At 42.5% G+C, this 20,931-nt stretch overlaps 1 protein-coding gene across 5 annotated transcripts in view; it reads right to left on the reverse strand.

The window, feature by feature from the left end:
• Fmnl2 (formin like 2) overlaps nucleotides 1-20,931 on the reverse strand; it is a 275,210-nt gene that overhangs the window by 11,634 nt on the left and 242,645 nt on the right. For all 5 annotated transcript variants that reach the window (XM_028769172.1, XM_028769169.1, XM_028769171.1 and 2 more), the window contains 11 exons: nucleotides 19,838-19,987; nucleotides 18,005-18,106; nucleotides 15,628-15,940; nucleotides 14,665-14,871; nucleotides 8,474-8,598; nucleotides 7,656-7,858; nucleotides 5,747-5,981; nucleotides 4,767-4,835; nucleotides 4,579-4,659; nucleotides 3,173-3,302; nucleotides 822-985 (listed from right to left, as the gene is read on the reverse strand). In XM_028769172.1, coding sequence (XP_028625005.1) covers nucleotides 822-985; nucleotides 3,173-3,302; nucleotides 4,579-4,659; nucleotides 4,767-4,835; nucleotides 5,747-5,981; nucleotides 7,656-7,858; nucleotides 8,474-8,598; nucleotides 14,665-14,871; nucleotides 15,628-15,940; nucleotides 18,005-18,106; nucleotides 19,838-19,987 — 1,779 coding nt within the window. The remainder of the gene's footprint in view (nucleotides 1-821; nucleotides 986-3,172; nucleotides 3,303-4,578; nucleotides 4,660-4,766; nucleotides 4,836-5,746; nucleotides 5,982-7,655; nucleotides 7,859-8,473; nucleotides 8,599-14,664; nucleotides 14,872-15,627; nucleotides 15,941-18,004; nucleotides 18,107-19,837; nucleotides 19,988-20,931) is intronic.

The raw sequence follows: 20,931 nt of genomic DNA on the forward strand, positions 1-20,931 counted from the left end.
CCCCCTCCCTCTCCTCCCTCTCCCTCCCCTCCCCTCCCTCTCCTCCCTCTCCCTCTCCTCCCTCTCCCTCTCCCTCTCCTCCCTCTCCCTCTCCTCCCTCTCCTCTCCTCCCTCTCCTCTTCTCCCTCTCCTCTTCTCCCTCTCCTCTTCTCCCTCTCCTCTTCTCCCTCTCCTCTTCTCCCTCTTCTCTTCTCCCTCTTCTCCCCCTCCCCCTCCCCCTCTCCCTCTCTCTCATACACACACACACACACACACACACACACACACACACACAATGAGTTATTTCTTCTACAAGTTTCCTAAGGACATGACACAACTCCTTAAATCACAGTATCAGAATATCAGAAAGGAGCATGGAAGCAACTCTGGCTCTAAATCCCAACTCTTTGATTCATATTCCTTGCATTATTCCCATGAAGGAGACAGTCTCCTCTGTGTTCCACCACAACCCCAAACCAGGAGCTATCTCTGTCTGCCTCCAGTCCCCCAGCACTCCACCTTCTGCTCTGTGATGATGTGCAGTGCACTCTATTCTAGGTTTACTTGTGTATCAGAGGTCTCTGGAGTGGCAGAGGAGGATGAAGTCTAAGATCCACAGAAACCATAAACTCCAAGGACATTGCTTTGGGAGCCCAGTTCTGCTCTGCTGTTTTACAAAAGGACTTCTATAGAAAAGTACAAAAGGCCCCACTTGGAAAAGGCACTTTCAAGGACAGTAAGAGGAAAATTCCACATTAGGGACATGAGAAGTTGGCCCGTTACTTTCCCAGCACACAGCCTGTGCCTCAGATGGCCTGGAAGAGCACATTCTCCTAGGCTACCTGAGCAATCTTAGCATCATCCTGCAGTTTCTTCAGCTTGCTCTCGTTGTGAAGGATGAATTCTTTCAGCAGTGTGTTGTGGTCATGCATGGTATATTCCCTCTTGGTTAAATCCATTCCCCTCTGCAGCTCCTTAACATCCAGCAGAACATTTTCAAGGGAGACTGAGGGAGAGAATGTCAACATGTCAGGAAACTCCTACTGAGAGGAAGTCCAGCTGCTGATGCCCGGTCCCGGAACTTTGTAAGGCTGACTTAAGACCTCACATTAGGTCCCACCTTTAGTCACGGGTAGTCTTTCACATGAGTAATTTATGAACTGCCACTGTCAAATACAATAAATTCTTCATATGCACCATAAAGAATTTCTGTGGCTTGCCATTAAGTCACACAGTTCAGAGATAGCAAGGGTCTGGGGAAAAAATGCCAGCCTCTACTTCTTGTACTGAAGACCAAGGTTCTACCCACATCCAGCCAATTGGTTTAGATGTTTGTTCAAACAGACCCAACAGGTTTTTGTTTTGTTTTGTTTTGTTTTGTTTTGTTTTGTTTTGTTTTTCCCCTAGCCTATTTACTCTGGATGCTTTTGCACTCCTGTCCAGCAGAGGGCAGAATTGTACCTGCTCAAATGTACTTTGCATAGAACACTAAGACTCAAGGCAACCTTGGATGGCTTCCCCCCTCCCACTCCAAAACCCTTTCTTGATTCAAAGAATTCGGCATAAGCCTTGGAATAATACCACCACCCAGAGTGGCACACTCCTCAACTCTTATGAGCCATTTTCCCTAGAGAAGTTGGTTCCATTTTGATTTTCCTGTCACTCAGCTCTCTCTGTACACAGATGACTTATGAATCAGTGTGGCGTGTTCTCCCCTTACTAGACCTGCCCTATTATATCCCCAGTGCTTCCCCCAGTTTTGACCCCATAATATTTGTGATAAGGGGAAGTGCAGAGAAAGCACTCAAAACTGTCTGCTGATCAGTCAAGGAGCAGTCCCACCTGACAACATTAAGAGCATGTGTCAGTTAGCCTGGGCACGGGTTCACCAAGTAAGCATATTAGTCTCTGTAGTTTTCTCACAAGCTTTTTTCAAAGGAAAATTTCCTCGCCAAAGCACCTGTGTCACTACTTAACAAGGTAGAATCTTGCTATTGAGTCCTAATTGGAATTATACTTAAATACTTTAATTTAGGCAAATGAAAACCATTCATTATGCTAGCTGCAGAAGTGAGCCCTCGATGTGTCTATACCAGCCTGTTTGTAGACACAAAACCATTTCTACCTGTGGGTCTGACTCTGCAATGGCCTCTACACCATCTGGTCAAGCCATGTTATACTTCCACTCACTCATTTGTTCATTTATCTAACATCTTCATCCAGTTTGCTTAGGTCTGAGTGAATTATGTCGTTATATAAAAGCCGCTATACCTGTAAGAACTGTATAGATTGCAATGGGCCTACATATTGGTATAAGAAAATTTGACAAATCTATGGGAGTGTAGGGCAGAGTACTTTCAGAATGCTGAAGCAATGGTCATTTCACTTGGCTAAAGAAATCATAATTTCTGTACAGACTCGGCAAGTCTGGGGTTGCTTCAAGAATCTAGTAATAGTTTATAATGAACACTTGGCATTGATGGTTCAATTTTTAATTATAATTTGAAAATAACAGTCTATTACTAACTCTGGGATAAGGTTGCCTATTGCTCTTATTTTGACCCGGATATTATTGTGAGAAGAACAGTACATCAACTGTCATACAATGCTGAGAAGCCTTGTATTCTAGTCCTGATTTTATTACTTTCCCCAGGATATTACCAACTGAGTCTTACACAGGATAACCTCCACAAATGATCTTACCTGTAATATGGGATTGCTAGTGTCGTGTATAACCCAGTTGTCACAAATGATTTAAATGAGAAAATGTTAACTGTCAAAGCAAAGCAGCAACCAATAAATACTGGTAGTTTAGATATAAAGCCTGTAAGTGCCACATCTGAACAAGCAGGATGCCATGAAGTCAATCAAAGGTATTTTATTTAGGAGTGGCTGTTTTCAGCATCTTATCCATTATTGAGAGAACAAACAGGGTGATGGACGAGCAATGGAAGAAATGCATCTCAACGACCTGGATCTTTAGAGAGAAGACACTGACAGAACTTACTACAGGCCTACATTTAACTAATCAGGGGAAGATGGTACCATTATAACACGTTCCACCCCAGAACTGACTCTCTGATCGTGCCTTCTACAGTGAGTTCTAAAGAGTATTAAAGCATGGAATGACTCCCTCATAAGTATGATATTAAATACTCCAAGGTAACACTAACAAACAGCTGAAATAAAGTACCTGCTGCAGCTTTTTCCACATAATGAAGCTCATTATAAAACAGAGTAACTTGTTGATATTTTTCTTTTACCACATTTGATATATAGTGCAACAGCGTTTGCTTTCGGTCTGTTGACTTCGTATCTAACAGCTGGAAACAAAAAGAGACATGGGTTAGGTACAAGAGCAAGTTATGAGTATTGAGAGTAAATAACAGAGGGCTGGGAAAAAGATTCCCAGAGGAGATTCAAGATTCAATGTACTCTGTAGAGAACCAGCCACTGGTGCTTAAACAGTATGTGCTAAATGATGCCAGGGAAGACTGAGCTAGGAATGCTCCAGATCTTCATCTTTCTTGTAAGAATTCTCTGTATCTCTGCATCTACTACCCACCTACCTCCCTCGCTCAAAAGTGAAAAGACTCCCAATGCTGGTGCTCCTCAACACGGAGAACACAGAGCCGCAAGGCAGAGCCAGCAGGTATGCTCCATGGCTCCGAGGCAGTGTTCTCCGTTATTCCTAGCTCTGATGATTCTAAGAGCTGCCTCTCTCTGTATGTCCAGGTATTCTGGATCTGTGAAGTTTACAAGCCTGACTTAGAAAATACTAAGACACAAGCTGGTCTCAGTACTGACATCTTCTTGTGACTATCTGATACACAATACCATGAAACAATTATTTGCAAACCCATGATGTAAGTACTAGGTATTATATGTGAACCTGTCATGATTTAAAAGATAGGGGTCATGTTTAGGATAAATCCACACATTACACTACTTTATAGAAGGGGCTTGAACATCTGAGATTTTTAGTATCCTTGAAGATCCTGGGACAAATCCTAGCTAGATACTATTGCTCAGATTATGGGGTGGGTGTGTGTGTGTGTGTGTGTGTGTGTGTTATGAAACTATCAATTAACTATGCCTTCCCTGACTTGGAAGCCACACTAGGCCTGCACAGCCTGGACAGGATGCACGAAGGATAACTTTGCAAAGGACTTTGTCCATGCAGAAAAGTAGAAATTAAATATATACATATAACTATATTCTACTTTTTTCCTAAACAAAATTATCTATGTGTCTTAAAAGTATACCCAATTTTTAAAAACTTGGTTTAAATGGTTCACTCTATTAGCTGTCACCATAGTCATTTCCCATCACACTGGAACTTGAGATTATTGCTATAAAACGCAATATTTATAATTCAGATTCTTGGGAAAAGATTCTTAGAAATGGAATACTGGGTAAAAGGGTCCTTCCTGTCAAATGGTGTTTCAGGAAATTTATACCAATTCACTCTCCTGCAATAAGAGGCTCCTCCTCCAACCCCTCCCTCAACCCTTCCCAGAATAGAAGCTCTCCATCCACAACTTAATCTCTGCATCTCTAAGTCTCTCAGGGATCCCGTATTCCTTTTAGTTCACACACCAGATCTAAACTCTGAAGTTTAAATCCATAGACTGCTCCTCGCTTGCTGCTATTCATATAGTTTCCAAGGGCCAAGATGATCTGGAAAAGTGAGAGAGAAAAGAAGAGTTCATCAGAACAGCCCCCGTGTGCGGGAGGGCCCCCGGCATGTCAGACCTCCACAAACATAACAAGAAAACTGTACTTGCCTCCAGAATTTTCTTGAGCTTTTGAGATGATTTGATAGAGACGGACGCTGCTATAATTGCGTGAAGTTGCTGGATTCCAAGTAGAAGAAGGGAAGACAGGGGAAGACTGTTAAAAAAACGGCAAACCCGCTGGAAACTAAAAGCTAACTACGTCTCAGGTAACCATACATAAGTTCTTCTCAAAAGCTATTCACAGTGACAAGTAACATGGAAATCGTTCATCTGTAGCCAACTCATAACCAGTAAGATTTCAAGGTAGGAGTTACCAGCCTCTCCGGCATAACGGAGGTGTGTACCACCTCTAATCACACACAATTCATACTTTTAAATCAGTAAAGATGTCCAGTCATACAGAGGGTGGGAGGCAGTGGACTGGCTACCATGTAACTCTCTAGAAGTTCTCAGAACATGTTTTGAACAAATACGCTACTGTGAGTAGTAACTAAGATTTCTTAAGAAAGAGAGCCAAGGACAAACTGATGTTTGTGACATTCCTAAGTCTCTACCAGACTAACAGAGGGGATAAGACAACTGACTAGTCTTTATTTGTACATCACCACAATCTACTTCAGCATAGGGCCAAAGAAGAAACATCTTCTAGTAATGTCAGTGCTCCTGGGCATCCCTCAAGCCTACTGCTCACTTAAGATACAGAGCTATTTTTAGAAATGAGAGTCACAATTCTAGTCTTGCCAATGAGAATTGGTTTTTAGTGTCCTCTGTACTCTTGCTTTCTGAAACACAGAGGATACTTACAGACACAGAAAACAGTATTCTTTTGAGAGAACAGCTATATGCCTAGATATAGATCCTAGATTAGATACACAATGTGGAAACCAAAGCTTAATTCCAAATGTAATCTAGAAAGTTCTGGAGAGACTCTTTAGAGCCCATATTATATTGGGTGTCATTGAGAGATACATAAGAATAAACAACTCTATCTTTTTGTACCCCTTCCCTGCCAGAGCTGGTCAACTCACAGGAGTCAGCATCTGAATGCTCTCTGTGAAGTTCCCAATGAAGGCCATGATGGTCATCTTCTGCATGAGCCGCTCAATCTTACTGAACTGCATCATGAAACGGTCCTCATCTGACAAGTTCTCCAAGGGCTTCCTCTCTCGCTCGTAGAGCCGAAGCACTTTGACCTCATTCTCAGTTGGCAAGAACCTCATCAAACATTCAACAAAATCAACTGGTAGTGTCTTCAAGTCAAACCTGAAAGCAGTGTACCCATGTCAGTGATGTACTCCTATGCAACCCAGCTCATCTTCTGCTAAGTTAACAGGCCATGGATTCTGACAGCTGTTCTGTTGAAGCTCAAGTTTCTGGTGCTTTTATCTGAGGCCTCCCAGGGGCTATGGCCTTTAGGAATCAAGAGTAGAGAACAGCATACAGAATCTTAATGCTGGAACACAGACTGCTCTGCATGTCCAAGGATTGTGAAATAATTCAATCAAAGAGATCACCACTGTACAGTTACAGAAAATCTGGTGAATTTTGGAAAATGTTTTTGTCATTATTTTGCTTTCTCTAGAAACAACTCAGTCAAATTCCTATTCTATATGGATAATTTAGACATAGACATTTAGACATACATTCCTTGAAGGAATATCAGCTCTAGGTAGAAGTTTGCTCAATTTGAACAAGTATTTGCTTAATTTTTATATTCTCCAGACAATCTTTCTTTCGAAAAAAAAAAAAAAGGAAAGAAAGAAAGAAGGAAGGGAAAGAAAGAAAGAAAGAAAGAAAGAAAGAAAGAGAAGGAAGAAAGAGAGGGAAGGAAGAGAGAGAGAAGGAAGGAAGGGAGGAAGGGAGGGAGGGAGGGAGGGAGGGAGGGAGGGAGGGAGGGAAAGAGAAAGAAAGAAAGAGAGAGAAAGAAAGAAAGAAAGAAAGAAAGAAAGAAAGAAAGAAAGAAAGAGAAGGAAGGAAGGAAGGAAGGAAGGAAGGAAGGAAGGAAGGAAGGAAGGAAGGAAGAAAGAAAGAGAAGGAAGAACGAAAGAAAGATGAAAGTAGGTTACCCATTCATTAGTACAGCAAAAAAGGTATATGAGATTAAAAACAAGACTGCATAGGACATTTCAATACTGAAAAATCAGAAAAGACCGCAGAAAGCTATATTAGATTATGTCTTTGGCTAAAGACACAAAATTAGAGCAAATGAACTCTTAGAATTAGGTAAGATCACCAGTCAAAAACTATAAAATATCAAATTATGAAAAATTATTTCCAAAAACATCAATAGCATCACTTTGTCTATAAGAAGATTGGAAAAATTTTTTTAACAGGCAAACAAAACTATTGCCTCCTATGCAATTTATAAAAAATAGAAAAAAAAAAAGCTTTGTTTAAAATGACCAGAAAGTACTAAGATCAAATAATTCACATTCCTGCTGTCATGGACTAAAAGCTGCATCTGTGTCATATTTGCAGCTGGCATTGATCTCTGTCATTCCACAGATGTCATCAAATGTGGATTCTGCAAGTCTAGATACACTCCAGACCCTCCAGAGAAGGATGCCATCTCTCCCTTTTCTCATGATCTGCCCCACTCAGCAATTTTATTTGGGCCCTGTTGGAGGCCTCTACTGACCAGGATAAGATAATAACACTGTCCCAGTCCAGACCTTCTCATTCTGAGCTGACAAATGACAGGCGGATATGATGCTGTCCTGTGTACCTTTTGGTGCAGTGCTTTGGTGTTCACATCTTAGTTCCAAAGCAATAGCACAGGAGGAAGGAGGAGAGCTCAAAAGTGGGGGTACCAAGAAGTCCTCCATCTTTGTGCTTAGGTTTTGCCCCACTACTTCTGTTCTCTGCTGACTTGTAACCTATTTTCTTCCTTATGCTGAGCTTGCTCGGATTGACTTTCCCAGGATGCTGGAAACTTACACGTGGATAGCTTTACATATCTCATCAGCAGACTTTCCAGCTTTCCTTAAAGTTATGGCAAGGTTTTTGGCTCGATTTGCTTCTAATAATGTCACTTTACTTGATCCCTTCTGTGTTATTTTCTGCTTGCTTGAAGAAAGATCAATGGCAGGACCTTGGGCTTTTGTTTTGAATATTTCCTCGAATTCATCCACATTTAAATCCTAGAGTGGAGAAAAGGATGGCATTGTCAAATCGGATCATACGTTAAAATGAAGTCACTGTTAGCAGAAGCCTCATCCTTTGGGTGCTCTCTAAAGCAAAGGCCTCCCATAATGCTGAGTGCTTACTCCTGCATAACTTGCTGTACTTTTCCTGTTTTTATTAGAGTTCTCCTATCTCCTAGTCAGAAATCAATGTCAAGAGAACTACTGATTCTAACAGTTCAATTTAAATGCTTTTAATAATTGCATTACACAGACATCTACGACAGGTTAAATCCATGAAACCAGACAGTCAGTATTGTTACTGATTCCCTAATCAGCATAGTTCAAAAGTCTGTCTATGTTCTTACAAATTAAAGGGCATGGTTGTGTCAGACATGTATTTGGTGGCAAACTCTTAAGATATTCAAAACTATTATCTTATTAGACATAGTTTTAAAACCCTCCTATAAAAATCATTTCCAGTTTAATTTTTTGATAGTGAAAGTCTAGTTCTTCACACTGGAGTACAGAAACATTACATCTTTGTCACTGACACTTGTTGGTCAATAGGACAGCCTCCTTTGTTCTGCAGCAGAGCATGCACCTCCAGTCCACAAGCAAGGAGATCAGTACCTCTAGGATTCGCTCGTCATCGATCTCATTGAAGACTGTGCCGTTGATCTGATTGGGCTTCAGGGCAACCCAGTTAAACACTGGCATTCGGAACTTCGTCTTGATTGGCTTCTTAATTTTCACAGCTGAAGGTGTCAGAGATAAGGAAATTAAATCCTGTCTAAAACCTTGTAACCTTTGGGAACATTAAGACAACAGTCCTTGCAGATGACATTTTAACACTGGAGGAAGACGGCAAGAGGCACCCAGGCAATGCTAAATATAGAGAGCACCTGGACGTGACCAGAGCCATTCAAGGTCCCCATTTGGGTGCCTGACACTGGAGTCTCATAAAAGCAGTCTAGGGGTTGAGTATTGAGTTTATTTGGTTTTACTGAGGCCATTAGACTACTGCTTTCTAAGTTACATTATGAGACAATGTGACTAGATAGAAGAGGGAAAATACTGCCCTGAATTCTAATGTCTTCAACTCTTGTTCCTAGGATATATATTTATACATAAGCTTTAAAGGATGGTCTGAGAGCACAGGGAGAAAGGACTGTCTAACCTGCCAGGAGTATCACATCAAGACTGATGCTCTTCAGTTAGAAATACGCATTCCTGTGGGCGACTGTAATAAAGAGTCCACACTGGCTGCACAGTCATTTCAAATAGACTAGGAGCATCAGTGGCCTACATCAGAGAACAGTGAAGACAACAGAGGGCCTATGCAGAAATCATAGTGCCCCTCAAGAGTGCCACTATCTCTTCCCCCCATCTTTTTAAAGGAGTCAGCTATCTTTATCTAGACATCATTAGTGAACTTGTTAAATGTGCTGAAATACAGAGGCTGGGATCTAATATTTATGGGCTAAAAGGAATTAGCACCTCTCATTTTGAGAAAACAAACCTAAAAGATAACAGTTTGCCATCCTATGTATTATTATACATCATAAACCAGGCTTTCCAAAGCACTTAGCTATATATACCCCTATATAAACCTGTCCAGGGCCCCCACCTGTCTACTGTGAGCCTCACTATTCCTTATTAGCAGGTAAGGGGAGAGAAAGTTAATGCTTTGGAATAGAAGACAACAAAGATGACCAGCACCTGAGCTTTTACTGGCAAGCTCCTGCCTCCACGGATGTTTACTGAAAAGGAATACAGATAATGCCTCTCATTCCTCCAGGGTTACAAAGGCCACAGAAAGAGAAGGAATGTCATCAGATAAATCCACACAGAAGCATGCAGCAACACAGAGACACAGCTTTTGCCAAAACAGGCTTTTCTATCACCAAACGTGGCACCCTCCTTCCCATTATCAACAGTGTTAGATTCCTGGTCACACTTAAGTTTTGTCTACACTACCCAGGGAATCAATGACCTCTACAGGCAACGGCTTTCTCTAATTGACTCTTCTTCCAAATGGTGCAGTATTGCAGTAAGGGAGATGGTGGGAGAAGTATCTTTTCAAGTCAAGTAAGGAAAATTTTCCTGACTGAAGCTAGGCATAAAGTATAGCACACAGCAGGGCCTATAGGTGTCGAGGATATAAACTGTGACCCCAGGACTCAAACTAGAGTAAGTACCTTTAAATGGGTGTGGCTCCACACAATAGAGCCACAGGCAGTGGGAGGGTCCTGGTAAGGTACAGCCAACCATTTTCCCTTATTCTCCATATTTCCTTAGAATGCAGTCTTTTCAGAGTGGAATGCTTAGAATTGACTATAAAAACTAAATGCTAAGAGAGAAACATTCCTCTATCAAAGGGATGGACTGGAACACGGCCTGTGGACCCAGGCCATGCCTGCAGGAGAGTGTATAGATTCAGCTGAAACACATGGGCAAACCTGGAGTCACAGTCACCCAACACCCAGACTAGCTGGAGACACAATGTCAAATGCAATGGCTCAAAGTAGGATGGAGTGGAGAGATGTCAAAGCACAGGGTGACCAACAGAACACACAGGAAATACTCAACACGCTTGGTGAGGAGCAACCTACAGAAAAGCTTGATTGGCCCATCTTTTGTGGAAGCAGAAAGAACAGAAAATACAAAATATATAGATTTATATTAGATACAGTTAGAGTCAAGAGGCCCAGCAGTTCACAACACTCTTAGCATAAGATTCATGCTTCATAGACACATTTCAGCAGCACAAAGACAAAACTCCATTCGCCTGCCTTTCAAGACTCACTTTGTGGTTTTGTTTATGTTTCTGTATTTCCCCTTTCCCCCCTTCTCTGGGAGAAAGAGAAAACAAAACAAAATATTTCATTGTAATGGTCCCAAGCAGCTATAGTGAACTGTACTAGCTATTTCATAAGCTGTAAAGAAGTTCTTAATAACACAGTCTCAACCAGAGTCAAACACGAAAAGGATTCAAGCATGTCTTCTCAAAGCAAAGCAAAAAGCCACCAGCAGCACAGGCATCTACCTGTGAGGATTCTGAGGGCAGCAGTAATCAGCTGATCACAGAACTCGGCACCATAAATCTAAAACACCCCCGAGCCAACAAATTTTCAAAATGAAGTAGAAAATTCCTTGATTCACAGGTGACCTACCTCAGGAAAGGAATCAGATTGTTCCGTTTGACTTGAAGATGTCTTACATACATTACTTGAAGATGTGAGTGACTTTATCACATTAATGCCACTTTCTTTATGAAACACAAAGAATTTTTTCAACTAGAGATACACTATGGGCCTTTCTCCTGACTCCCTGATGTGCCCACTCTTGCCCACTGTACAGATAGATATCCTGCCTCTGTGGGCCTGCATCCTAAGGGATCTTCCAGAAGTAATGGGCATATCAGCTCAGCTCTATCTCTTACTTCTACTTTGATATCCTGATTCTCTCAGGCCTCGAATTCCAGAGATAAAATCATTGAATAAACAGGGAAAATACTTTACAAAATCAGCCTCAATTACTCTTAACTGGAAGCCAAATTTAGAATGAATAACAGGAAGATTAGAGGCCTTGCAGAAAATGCCTAACCCCAAATTAGGAAACACTTAGGACTTTGTAATCTTATAAAACAAGACATATCTTGGAACTATTGGCAGAGATTCAGTGAGATAAAGAAGGCTTCTTCAATCCCACCTATGGTACTCTACTGTGCAGAAGAACAATGAAGACATCTACCTGAGAGGCTCCTGAGCGCAGCAGTAATCAGCTGAGCATGGAACTCTGCACCATAAATTTAAAACACCCCAGAGTCAACAAAGTTAAAAATGAAGTAGCTACAAAGGCTTAATGCAAATAAAACAAACCAGAAAAAGTACTGTCCAGAAGAAAGACACTTCAGACTTGCAGCCTCGGCCTGCAGCCCATTTCCCTGCCAGTGACTTCATTGTGCCTTAGCTAGTGTGAATGCAAGCGGATGCTGAACCACGGGTTAGCTTTTGCAATGGAGAAAACAGCAGCTCCAGGTAGACAAATCTCACAGAGAATGCTCATCCGGAGCTACAGGGAAAGCTTAGACAGTGACCCAGGTGAGCAAGACACTGGTGGCATCCACATTCAGTCACCAGGAACAGCCTGGTAACAGAGCGGATACCCAGAGATGGCATGATGCTTGTTATTTACATTCAGAATCCAAAAGCTCCATGGCGACTCTCCTCCACCTTTCTTCTTCGGAAGCAATAAAAGTTCTAAAAGAAAGTGGTAAACATGGAAGGTCTTGAAGGGTAAAAATAACCCACACATTTACCATGAAATGGAAAAGGCATCTTTGTATCCCTGATAACTTTACAAATGTCACTGCTACAGTAGAATCTGAGGTGGGCAAATCTGCTTTAAGAAACTTTCGGATGGCTGAAAGGGTTGTAGTTGGAGAAATTATCCCTGAGGAGGATAGGGGGAGCAGATAAAGCTGCTGAGGAAACCCTTAGAGGGACTGGGAAGAAGAAATCTTTATAGTAAAGACTATCCTTTAGGCTTGGATACTACAGAGACCAGCACAGCCTTGGAACTACAGCAGGGGTCCTCAGCCTTCCTAATGCTGTGACCCTTTAATACAGTACCTCACGTTGTAGTGACCTCCCCATCATAAAATTCATTCATTGCTACTTCATAACTATACCTTTTCTAGTTGTGAATCATAATGTAAATATCTAATATGCAGAGTATCTGATAGGTGGCCCCTGTGAAAGGGTTGTTCGACCCCCAAAGAGATCGTGACCCACAAGTTGAGAACTACCCTCTCAAAGACAGCAGCTCACAGTAACAGACAGTTCAAGAACAGTGCTACCTAGTGTCACAGGGACAGACAGCTACCTCAGAGCAGAGCTACTGAGCATCACAGGGACAGTCACCCCAGAGCAAAGCTACACAGTATCACAGGAACAGTCAGTCACCTCAGAGCAAAGCTACTCAGTAGTCCAGAGTGGCAACTTCAGAACAGTGCTAGTGAATTGGTTCCTTTTTTAGTTTGCTTGTTTGTTATTGTCAACTAGACACAGGTTAAGGTAAAGTATCAGTGGAGAAAATGTCTCCATTAGATTCAACTAAGCAAGATGCGAGGCATTTTGCTGATTACTGATTGATGTAAGAGGTTCCAGCTCATTTTGAGCTAGCCACCCCTAGGTCCTTGTATAAGAAAGCAGGCTGAGAAAACGATGCGGAACAAGCCAGTTCTCCACGGCCTCTGCATCAGTTCCTACCTCCAGCTTCCTGTCTTGAGAACCTGCTCTAGTTTCTCTCCATGATAAACTGTAAGCTAAAATAAACCCTTCCCTTCCCAAGTAGCCTTACTTATGGTGTTTATCACAGCAATTTCCAAAAGCAAACTAAGACTGCCATACAGTATCACTGGGAAAGCCTCTCAATAGCTGAGCTGCCTGGTGTCACGTGGTGACAGCCACCTCAGAGGGGAACTACTTAGTATGGCAGGGATTGCTGCCTCCAAGCAGGGTTACCCATTATTACAGCAAAAGCTCCCCAGTATCAAAGATTCCACCCTCAAAGCAGTTCCTCAGGATCACAGGCCAGCCAGCTCTGAGCAGAGCCCCAGAGCACAGGTGGTAAGCTCAGCACAGTGCTACCCACTGTCACAGGGACAGGACCTCAGAACAACTCCAAACTCTTGATGACACTCTGAAATGGCTTAGGATTAAATAGTAAAATTTCATCTGCAAGACTCAAAAGTGGTAGCTTACTTCCTCTCTCTCCCCGTCTCCCTTTTACTTCCAGCAAGGTAGGTCACACCCTTACCTCCCAATGAGCAGGAGGACATGAATTATTTGGAAGCTTTTCAAATCATAAAAAAAAATTGCTGTTCCAAAAAAAACCCTACTATGTATATATATATATATATATATATATATATATATATATATGTGTGTGTGTGTGTGTGTGTGTGTGTGTGTGTGTGTGTGTGTGTGTATACACACACATATGTAAAAATATAAAAATGCAAACTTCTGTCCCGCCAAGCAGTGATGGCGCACACCTTTAAACCCAGCATTTGGGAGGCAGAGGCAGGTGGATTTCTGAGTTCGAGGCCAGCCTGGTCTACAGAGTGAGTTCCAGGACAGCCTGGGCTACACAGAGAAACCTTGTCTCAAAAAAATAAAATAAAATTACTGCTGTTGTTGCCCTTGAAGCCTAAACCTACTCTGGCAAATCCTGACACCTACAAATGCTCGGAAGACAGGCCTGCAACCCCACATCAGGCAATTACTCAACGATGTGTACTCCTTCACATAGAACACTCCCAAGAACTTTTTGTTTGTTTGTTTGTTTGTTTTTGTTTTGTTTTTCGAGACAGGGTTTCTCTGTGTAGCCCTGGCTGTCCTGGAACTCACTCTGTAGATCAGGCTGACCTTGAACTCAGAAATCCACCTGCCTCTGCCTCCCAAATGATGGGATTAAAGGCGTGCGCCACCACTGCCTGGCACACTCCCAATAACTTAAAAAAGAATAACTCTCAAGATTAGCACCTAGTTCAGAGCTTTGGCCGCTGGAGGTAAAGACAGCGGAAATGCTAGAGGACAAGGTCAGAACTGCTAGGAAGAGTGTGACAAAAGCTACTCAGAGGGCGGTGCCTCTCACGCGTGACAATTTCTCCTTCACTGGCTACATTAGCAGGAAGGTCCTTCAGAAAGACATGTACAGATGAGAGAGATTCAACTGCGCTGAACTCTCCAGGTACAGAGAGAGAATTCAGGGTTTCACACACAGGTATCTCCATTTCCATCCAGTGTTCTCACCTGCTAATCCTGAGTTGAAAACTACTGTAGGTGAAGAAGTCCCAGGAAGAGGGGGTGCAGAGGGAGGTGGGGGCGGTGGCAGAGGAGGAGCTGGCACAGTCTCAGCTGCAGGACCTGGGAGAGGAGGGGGTGGAGGGGGTGGGGGAGGCGGCGGAGGGGGTGGGGGAGGAGGCGGGGATATAGGCGGCGATGCCGGTCCATTTTGCGCTAGAGAAAAAAGAACAAAATGTCATGTGTATATAAAGAATGAGAAAACTGCTCATCAGGTAACTCTAGTTAGATCCTGGGAATCCACATAAAAGTGGAACCAGAACTGACTCTATCAAGTCCTCCAATCTGTATAAGAATACTGTGAAGAATACTGTGGTATACACTTACACATATGCATCACTCAAACAGAACAATAACAAGCAAATACAATTTTTTTCTTTTTTTTTTCTTTTTTCTTTTTTTGTTTTTTTTCGAGACAGGGTTTCTCTGTATAGCCTTGGGTGTCCTGGAACTCACTCTGTAGACCAGACTGGCCTCGAACTCAGAAATCCGCCTGCCTCCCAAGTGCTGGGATTAAAGGCGTGCGCCACCACTGCCCGGCTCAAATACAACTTTTAAATGAAATAAAAAAGCATGAGAAAACAAAAAACACAACGGTAGCATTTCCTTACAGAGAAACTGGAATATAGTATAACCTAAGTGACGTGAAGATTAACTTTTGTTGTAATCTATCGTATCTCCTGTGTTCGAGGATGCGCACATGAGTACAGCGCCTGCACATGCCGGAGGCTAGGACAGATCCTCTGGAGTTGTGAGCCAAGCTATGTGGGTGCCGGAGACAAACTCGGGTGTCTGGAAGAGCAGTACATGCTCTTAACCACTAAGCCATTTCTCCAGCTCCGCAAAATGGAATTTTCCTTAAGATAAGCAAAAGTGCTTAAGAAGGGAAATCTCTACCTCCCACCATCTTACCTGCTTCAGGTGTGTCTGATGACGGAGGTAGTGGTGGGGGAGGAGGGACTGAGGGTCCTGAGGAGGTAGCCCCTGGAACTGGTCCCATGTAGTTACCCACTGCTAGTTCTGACCCCGTGGACAATGTGCCAGAGGCCATGACTGGCAGTATGGCAATGTCCCCATCCCCCTTCTTCTGAATTTTAATGGTCCCTTGTTTCTCCAGTTCGTGAATCTTTTTTTCCAGGGTAGACTGTCTTTGAATGGCTTCTTCCTTTTCTTTGACCATTTTTCTTAACGTGTGAACTTGTGTATTTGCATCTTTGTAGATTTCCTGCAAAAGAAGTCATGGTCAGGATACTACTGGCTTCATAGAACATTCCCACGTAAACCTGGGTAAATTAGCTGAGAGAAACAGGTAGAGAGAGAACTCACACACACTCAGGCAGTGAGTCCCAGGGATTATCAGCTGAGGTAATAAAGCATGCAATGTACTCTAGCATTGGCTACTGTTAATGAAGTCCTTCCCATTTAATTAGTGGAGTCAACGCCACTTTCCCCGTAGGCAGAAGAGAACAGAACAGGGCTGACTTTATCCACAAATTGAATTTGAAACATCCCATGGGTATCCCGGTGGTTCAGCATGCTTTCTTTTACTAATTATAAAGTAAAATATAACTGTAACTCCTAGATACACGCTGACTAACAAGAGACAAAGAGCTCCTAAATCAGACTTTGATAGAAATCAGACTACAATTTAAAGCTGGGCGGTGGTGGCACACACCTTTAATCCCAGCACTTGGGAGGCAGAGGCAGGTGGATTTCTGAGGTCAAGGCCAGCCTGGTCTACAGAGTGAGTTCCAGGACAGCCAGGGTTACACAGAGAAGCCTTGTCTCAAAAAAACAAAACAAAACAGACTACGAATGAAGCCTCTGCAGAGGCTGGGTGTGGTAATGCACACCTTTAATCCTAGGACTGTGGAGGCAGAGGCAGGTGATCTCTGTGAGTTTGGGGCCTAGTTGGTCTGTGCAGTGATTTTCAGGCCAGCCAGAGATACATGATGAGACCCTGTCACCAGAAGATATATAATAAATAAGCAAGCAAACAGACTGCAGGCCTGACCTACTCCTGCATCACCAGAAGCTGGCAGCGTGGCTGACTGATCTGTATGAAAGCTCCTTGATGTAGCTCAGGACAGCCATTGCTGGAACATTTCCCTTTTGGCCATGCATTTAACAAAACAACCCAAAGCTTCCCACCACTAGTTACTTATCTTTCTCAAAGTTTATAGTACAAAACAAAGTTAAAATTCAATTCAAAGGCTGTCCTGGGTGCTTCTATTTAGAGTCCATGGGGGGGCAGAGAGATGGCTCAGAGGTAATAGCACTGACTGCTTATCCAGAGGTCCTGAGTTCAATTCCCAGCAACCACAGAGTGGCTCACAACCATCTGTAAAGAGATCTGGTGCCCTCTTCTGGCTTACAGACATACATGAAGGCAGACAGAATGCTGTGTACATAATAAAAAATAAAAAAGAATCCATGGATATGTCTGAGATCTGCACGAGCTATCTCTCACCTCAGACTTCCAACAGGCAGGGAACATTCTTTCTTACACCCTGTCTATCTTAATCTGAGTGTCTGGACTTGAATGCAGTCCATATGCTACAACTTTGTCTTGATGGTGTGCCAGGAAATACATATCATAGAGCTAACTGTAAAATGTGTCAGAATATCAAACAGCACACACAGCCATGATAACCATCACATTAAAGGTACTATCACATCAACTGTTGGTGTGAAGGCAAGCCGTGTGCCTCACAGCCCTCCAGGCACATTGGCTTTATGCTCTGAACAGTTCCAAGTACGTGGATGGTTGGGACCACCATAACCGCCTGACATAAGGCAAAAGGGCAGGAAGGTAAAACAAAATGGCGAGGATTATATGATAGTAAAATGGACCGAATTTTGGTGAACCTGTGTTGTGAACTGTTTCCATAGCAACCACCAAATCTGGTTTTGAGTAAAAGCAAAGTAAACGCAATCAATGACGCCTAATTCCTAATGAAAATACCTAGAAAGAATTGAATTTGTGCTTTGTTTTTGTTTACAACCACATGGAAAACCCCTAGAATCAACTCAGCCTCCCCTAGATAGGAAACCATGCTTGCTCCCAATATCCGTGATAAGGACATTATGGAAGCTGGTGTTTAAGATTATGCATTTTTGTGTACACATATACTATGAATACGTTTGAGGACCACCTCTGAAATGGTTGCAGTAAATACACAGCATCGATGTACTCCTCTAAAATGAACATGCTCTGCACTAAATCAGCCTTAAAGTGCACCGAATGCCCGGCCATGCCCATCTGGATGGATCCTGCCAGCACACTTACCCGGACGACATCCAGTTCCTTATTCCTCTGCATGAGTTGCTTTTCCAGTTCCACGATCTTGGACATGGCTTCATTCTCCGTGTCCTGCAGCTTTTCAGACAACTGTGAAATTATAACAAGGAAACAGTCACAACACAGATGATTCTGATCTGGTCCTTGCTCCTCAGAATCACATATCCCAGTCAACCAGGGCCCCACCAGAGTCTTAACATATATTCCAAAAGTTAATTTCTGGAAACATTAATTTTTATACTATGGTTCTGAAGACATATTTGTTTCTATCAGGAATAAATGATGTACAGGTGGCCTCTGTAAAACCCATACGGCAGCCTTTCAGTGTTTGAACACACATAGCCATCTCTCTCTCCATGTCATGGGGCTAAGAGGAGGAAAAAATAAGGTGAAGGAAAAGTGGAAGGCCACCTTCCACGCCCAAGAAAGGATCATCAGGCAAAAGTTTCAGGAAATTTTTGATCTGGAAAACATGGCTGTATCACTTTAGTCTGCTACAGAAAGTACTATGGCTTCAGCCCAAACTACCCAATAATAGCAGCTATTTTTATAAACAACAGAGAAAGGTTATGCAGTGCTGGTTGAGAGGGATGAGGAGAGGAAGGGAGGCCTGTGCTAAGTAGTTAGTTTCCATAAAAAGTTCTACAATCAAGAAACTTTTGACTGCCCATTGGACATAATAATAGGCAAAGACTTCCTCTGAGGCAAGGCATAAGATTAGAGATTTACAGGGTAAGAGTATAATTTCAAAGGGAGAGAAAAGGAAAAAGAAAGCGAAAGAAAACAAATCTTTTAAAGGAAACAATTGAGCCTGTAAACTCTCTTACTGATCCGAGGCCAACCAAGTCAATGCAGAGCTTCTCAAAGGGGGACTTTGAGCTTACAAACTTGTTTTAACTATAGGCCACGGGGAACATGTTTTCACAGTGATGGTAAGGAATAAAATAAACATATGCAATACTCTAAAATAAAGTATGGCAGGGAAACAAAACCACTCCGCAGAGAGAGAAATAATATTCTAACACATAGAGACAATTCACTTCACAGTAAAAAATTCCAATCAAGTCATAAGAATTTTGTTTTCAAGAGCTCAGTGGTACAGTACTTTCCTCACATGTACAAGGGCCCAGGTTTACTATTGGACAATGGTGTAAAAAAAAAAAAAAACAGCCCTCATGATGCATGAGTTTTTGAAAAATACTGCTCTCCATTTACTCATCGATATGAAATATGTTCACATCTCAAAGGCTCTAGGTTAATATTAACCTCTTTGTGGTTCACAAAATTCCCTTAAAGAAGATCAGGACATTGAGAAGACTTCATTCTTCAAAGAAGACCACAGTTGACAAAGCTCAGTTATTTCCTGTTAATACTACAGTAGAAATGAACCTGGGCAGAATCTGAGGAACAGCTTAGACAGGAGCATGGAGATTGTATCAGAGACACAAGACAGTCTGACCCTGACCCTGACCCATCCCTCAGGTTCTGATGGCACTTTGAAAAGGTGGGTCATCTTCAGAGGCTCCTCCATGAGGCCAGAGTCCCTCTCTTTGTTTCCCTCTAATCCTTACACTGTCAACCTTCCTATTCTGTGTTGGCAACTAGAGCTGCCAGTGTGTGACTAGGGAGAAATGGAACAAGAAGTTAAGTGGAGACAAAGCAAGGTCACAAAGCAAGGTCGTTGTTCCTTCTTTAAAGAATCTAGGTGGCTTCTATGCGTTCTGCTCATTTCTATACTCTAGGTCCTTTCACTTCCTGCCACATAGTTAGGATTAGCCCACTCTGGCCCCCAGGGCATTTCCCTCTCTGGGATGCAGTTACATGAGAGATGTTTTCTTCCAGTTCCTCCACACGCTCCAAGGCAGCATTCTTGGTTTCTGCATCTTCCAACAGAGCTCCCACGTCAAACACGTTGTCCAGGTAAGCCTGAATCTGTACTTGCAGCTTGTCACTCTCTGTGTGTTTCAGCTTCTAAAAACAAAGATTCCAGAGAAGACAGGATTGATTATCTGTGGACACAGAACATAATTTCCCAACCCTCTATACAATCTGTTACAAGTAGCCTACCTTTCCCCACAAAAGCTTAACACATTCTCCTGAAGAGGATTGCGGCATACCTATAAAGAAGGTATGACCATACTACTTCCTAGATACATATAGACACACACATACACACACACACACACACACACACACACACACACAGAAGGGACAGGGGGAGAGATACTGCCCTCAAACACTTGCTATTCTAAGCTAAAATATTTTTTTATATAAGTGAAATCAAAACCACAGAGACATTAAAGGAGGGTTTGAAGTAGCATAACTATAAGCCCTGTGAAATCTAAGGGGCATCTAGGGAGAGGTGACAGTGGCTAGGAGCAAAACAGTTAGCTCGGAGCCATCGACTGTACTCATACTTATCTTCAGTACACATTGCTAACTAAGCCTGTACAATTTCTTTCCTAAGACAGTGCCTTGAACGTATAGCTCAAGGCTCCCCAAAGCATGAGTCAGAAAGTGTCCTCCAGTTCACTATACCCCAGGCCAAAGATACCGAAGTATCACGTGACTCAGAAAGCAGTTTCTTCGGTGGCATCAGATGCTTAAGAAATCAGTGACTTTTCCCCATGGAGCCACACATTACAACTTTCTCTGGGGACTCTGAAGCCAGAATAATATCTAGCATACAGAAGATGCCAATATGTGAATGAACATATCAGCAATCACTTGCAAAGTGATTGTTAAGTCTTTGTAAACAAATAGAAAACATATATCAGATGAATATAGTATTGTTCTTATAATGATTTATTTTATCCATCAGGGCCCAGAGCCAATATAACATAGTTAACAGGGACAGGGTTGGAGAGGAGCGTGGTATTTTTTAAGAGAAAATTCAGATTACATGTTTTCTTAAG

The sequence above is a fragment of the Grammomys surdaster genome, unplaced genomic scaffold (genome assembly GCF_004785775.1).
Source record: "Grammomys surdaster isolate TR1022 unplaced genomic scaffold, NIH_TR_1.0 191, whole genome shotgun sequence".
Taxonomy (NCBI): domain Eukaryota; kingdom Metazoa; phylum Chordata; class Mammalia; order Rodentia; family Muridae; genus Grammomys; species Grammomys surdaster.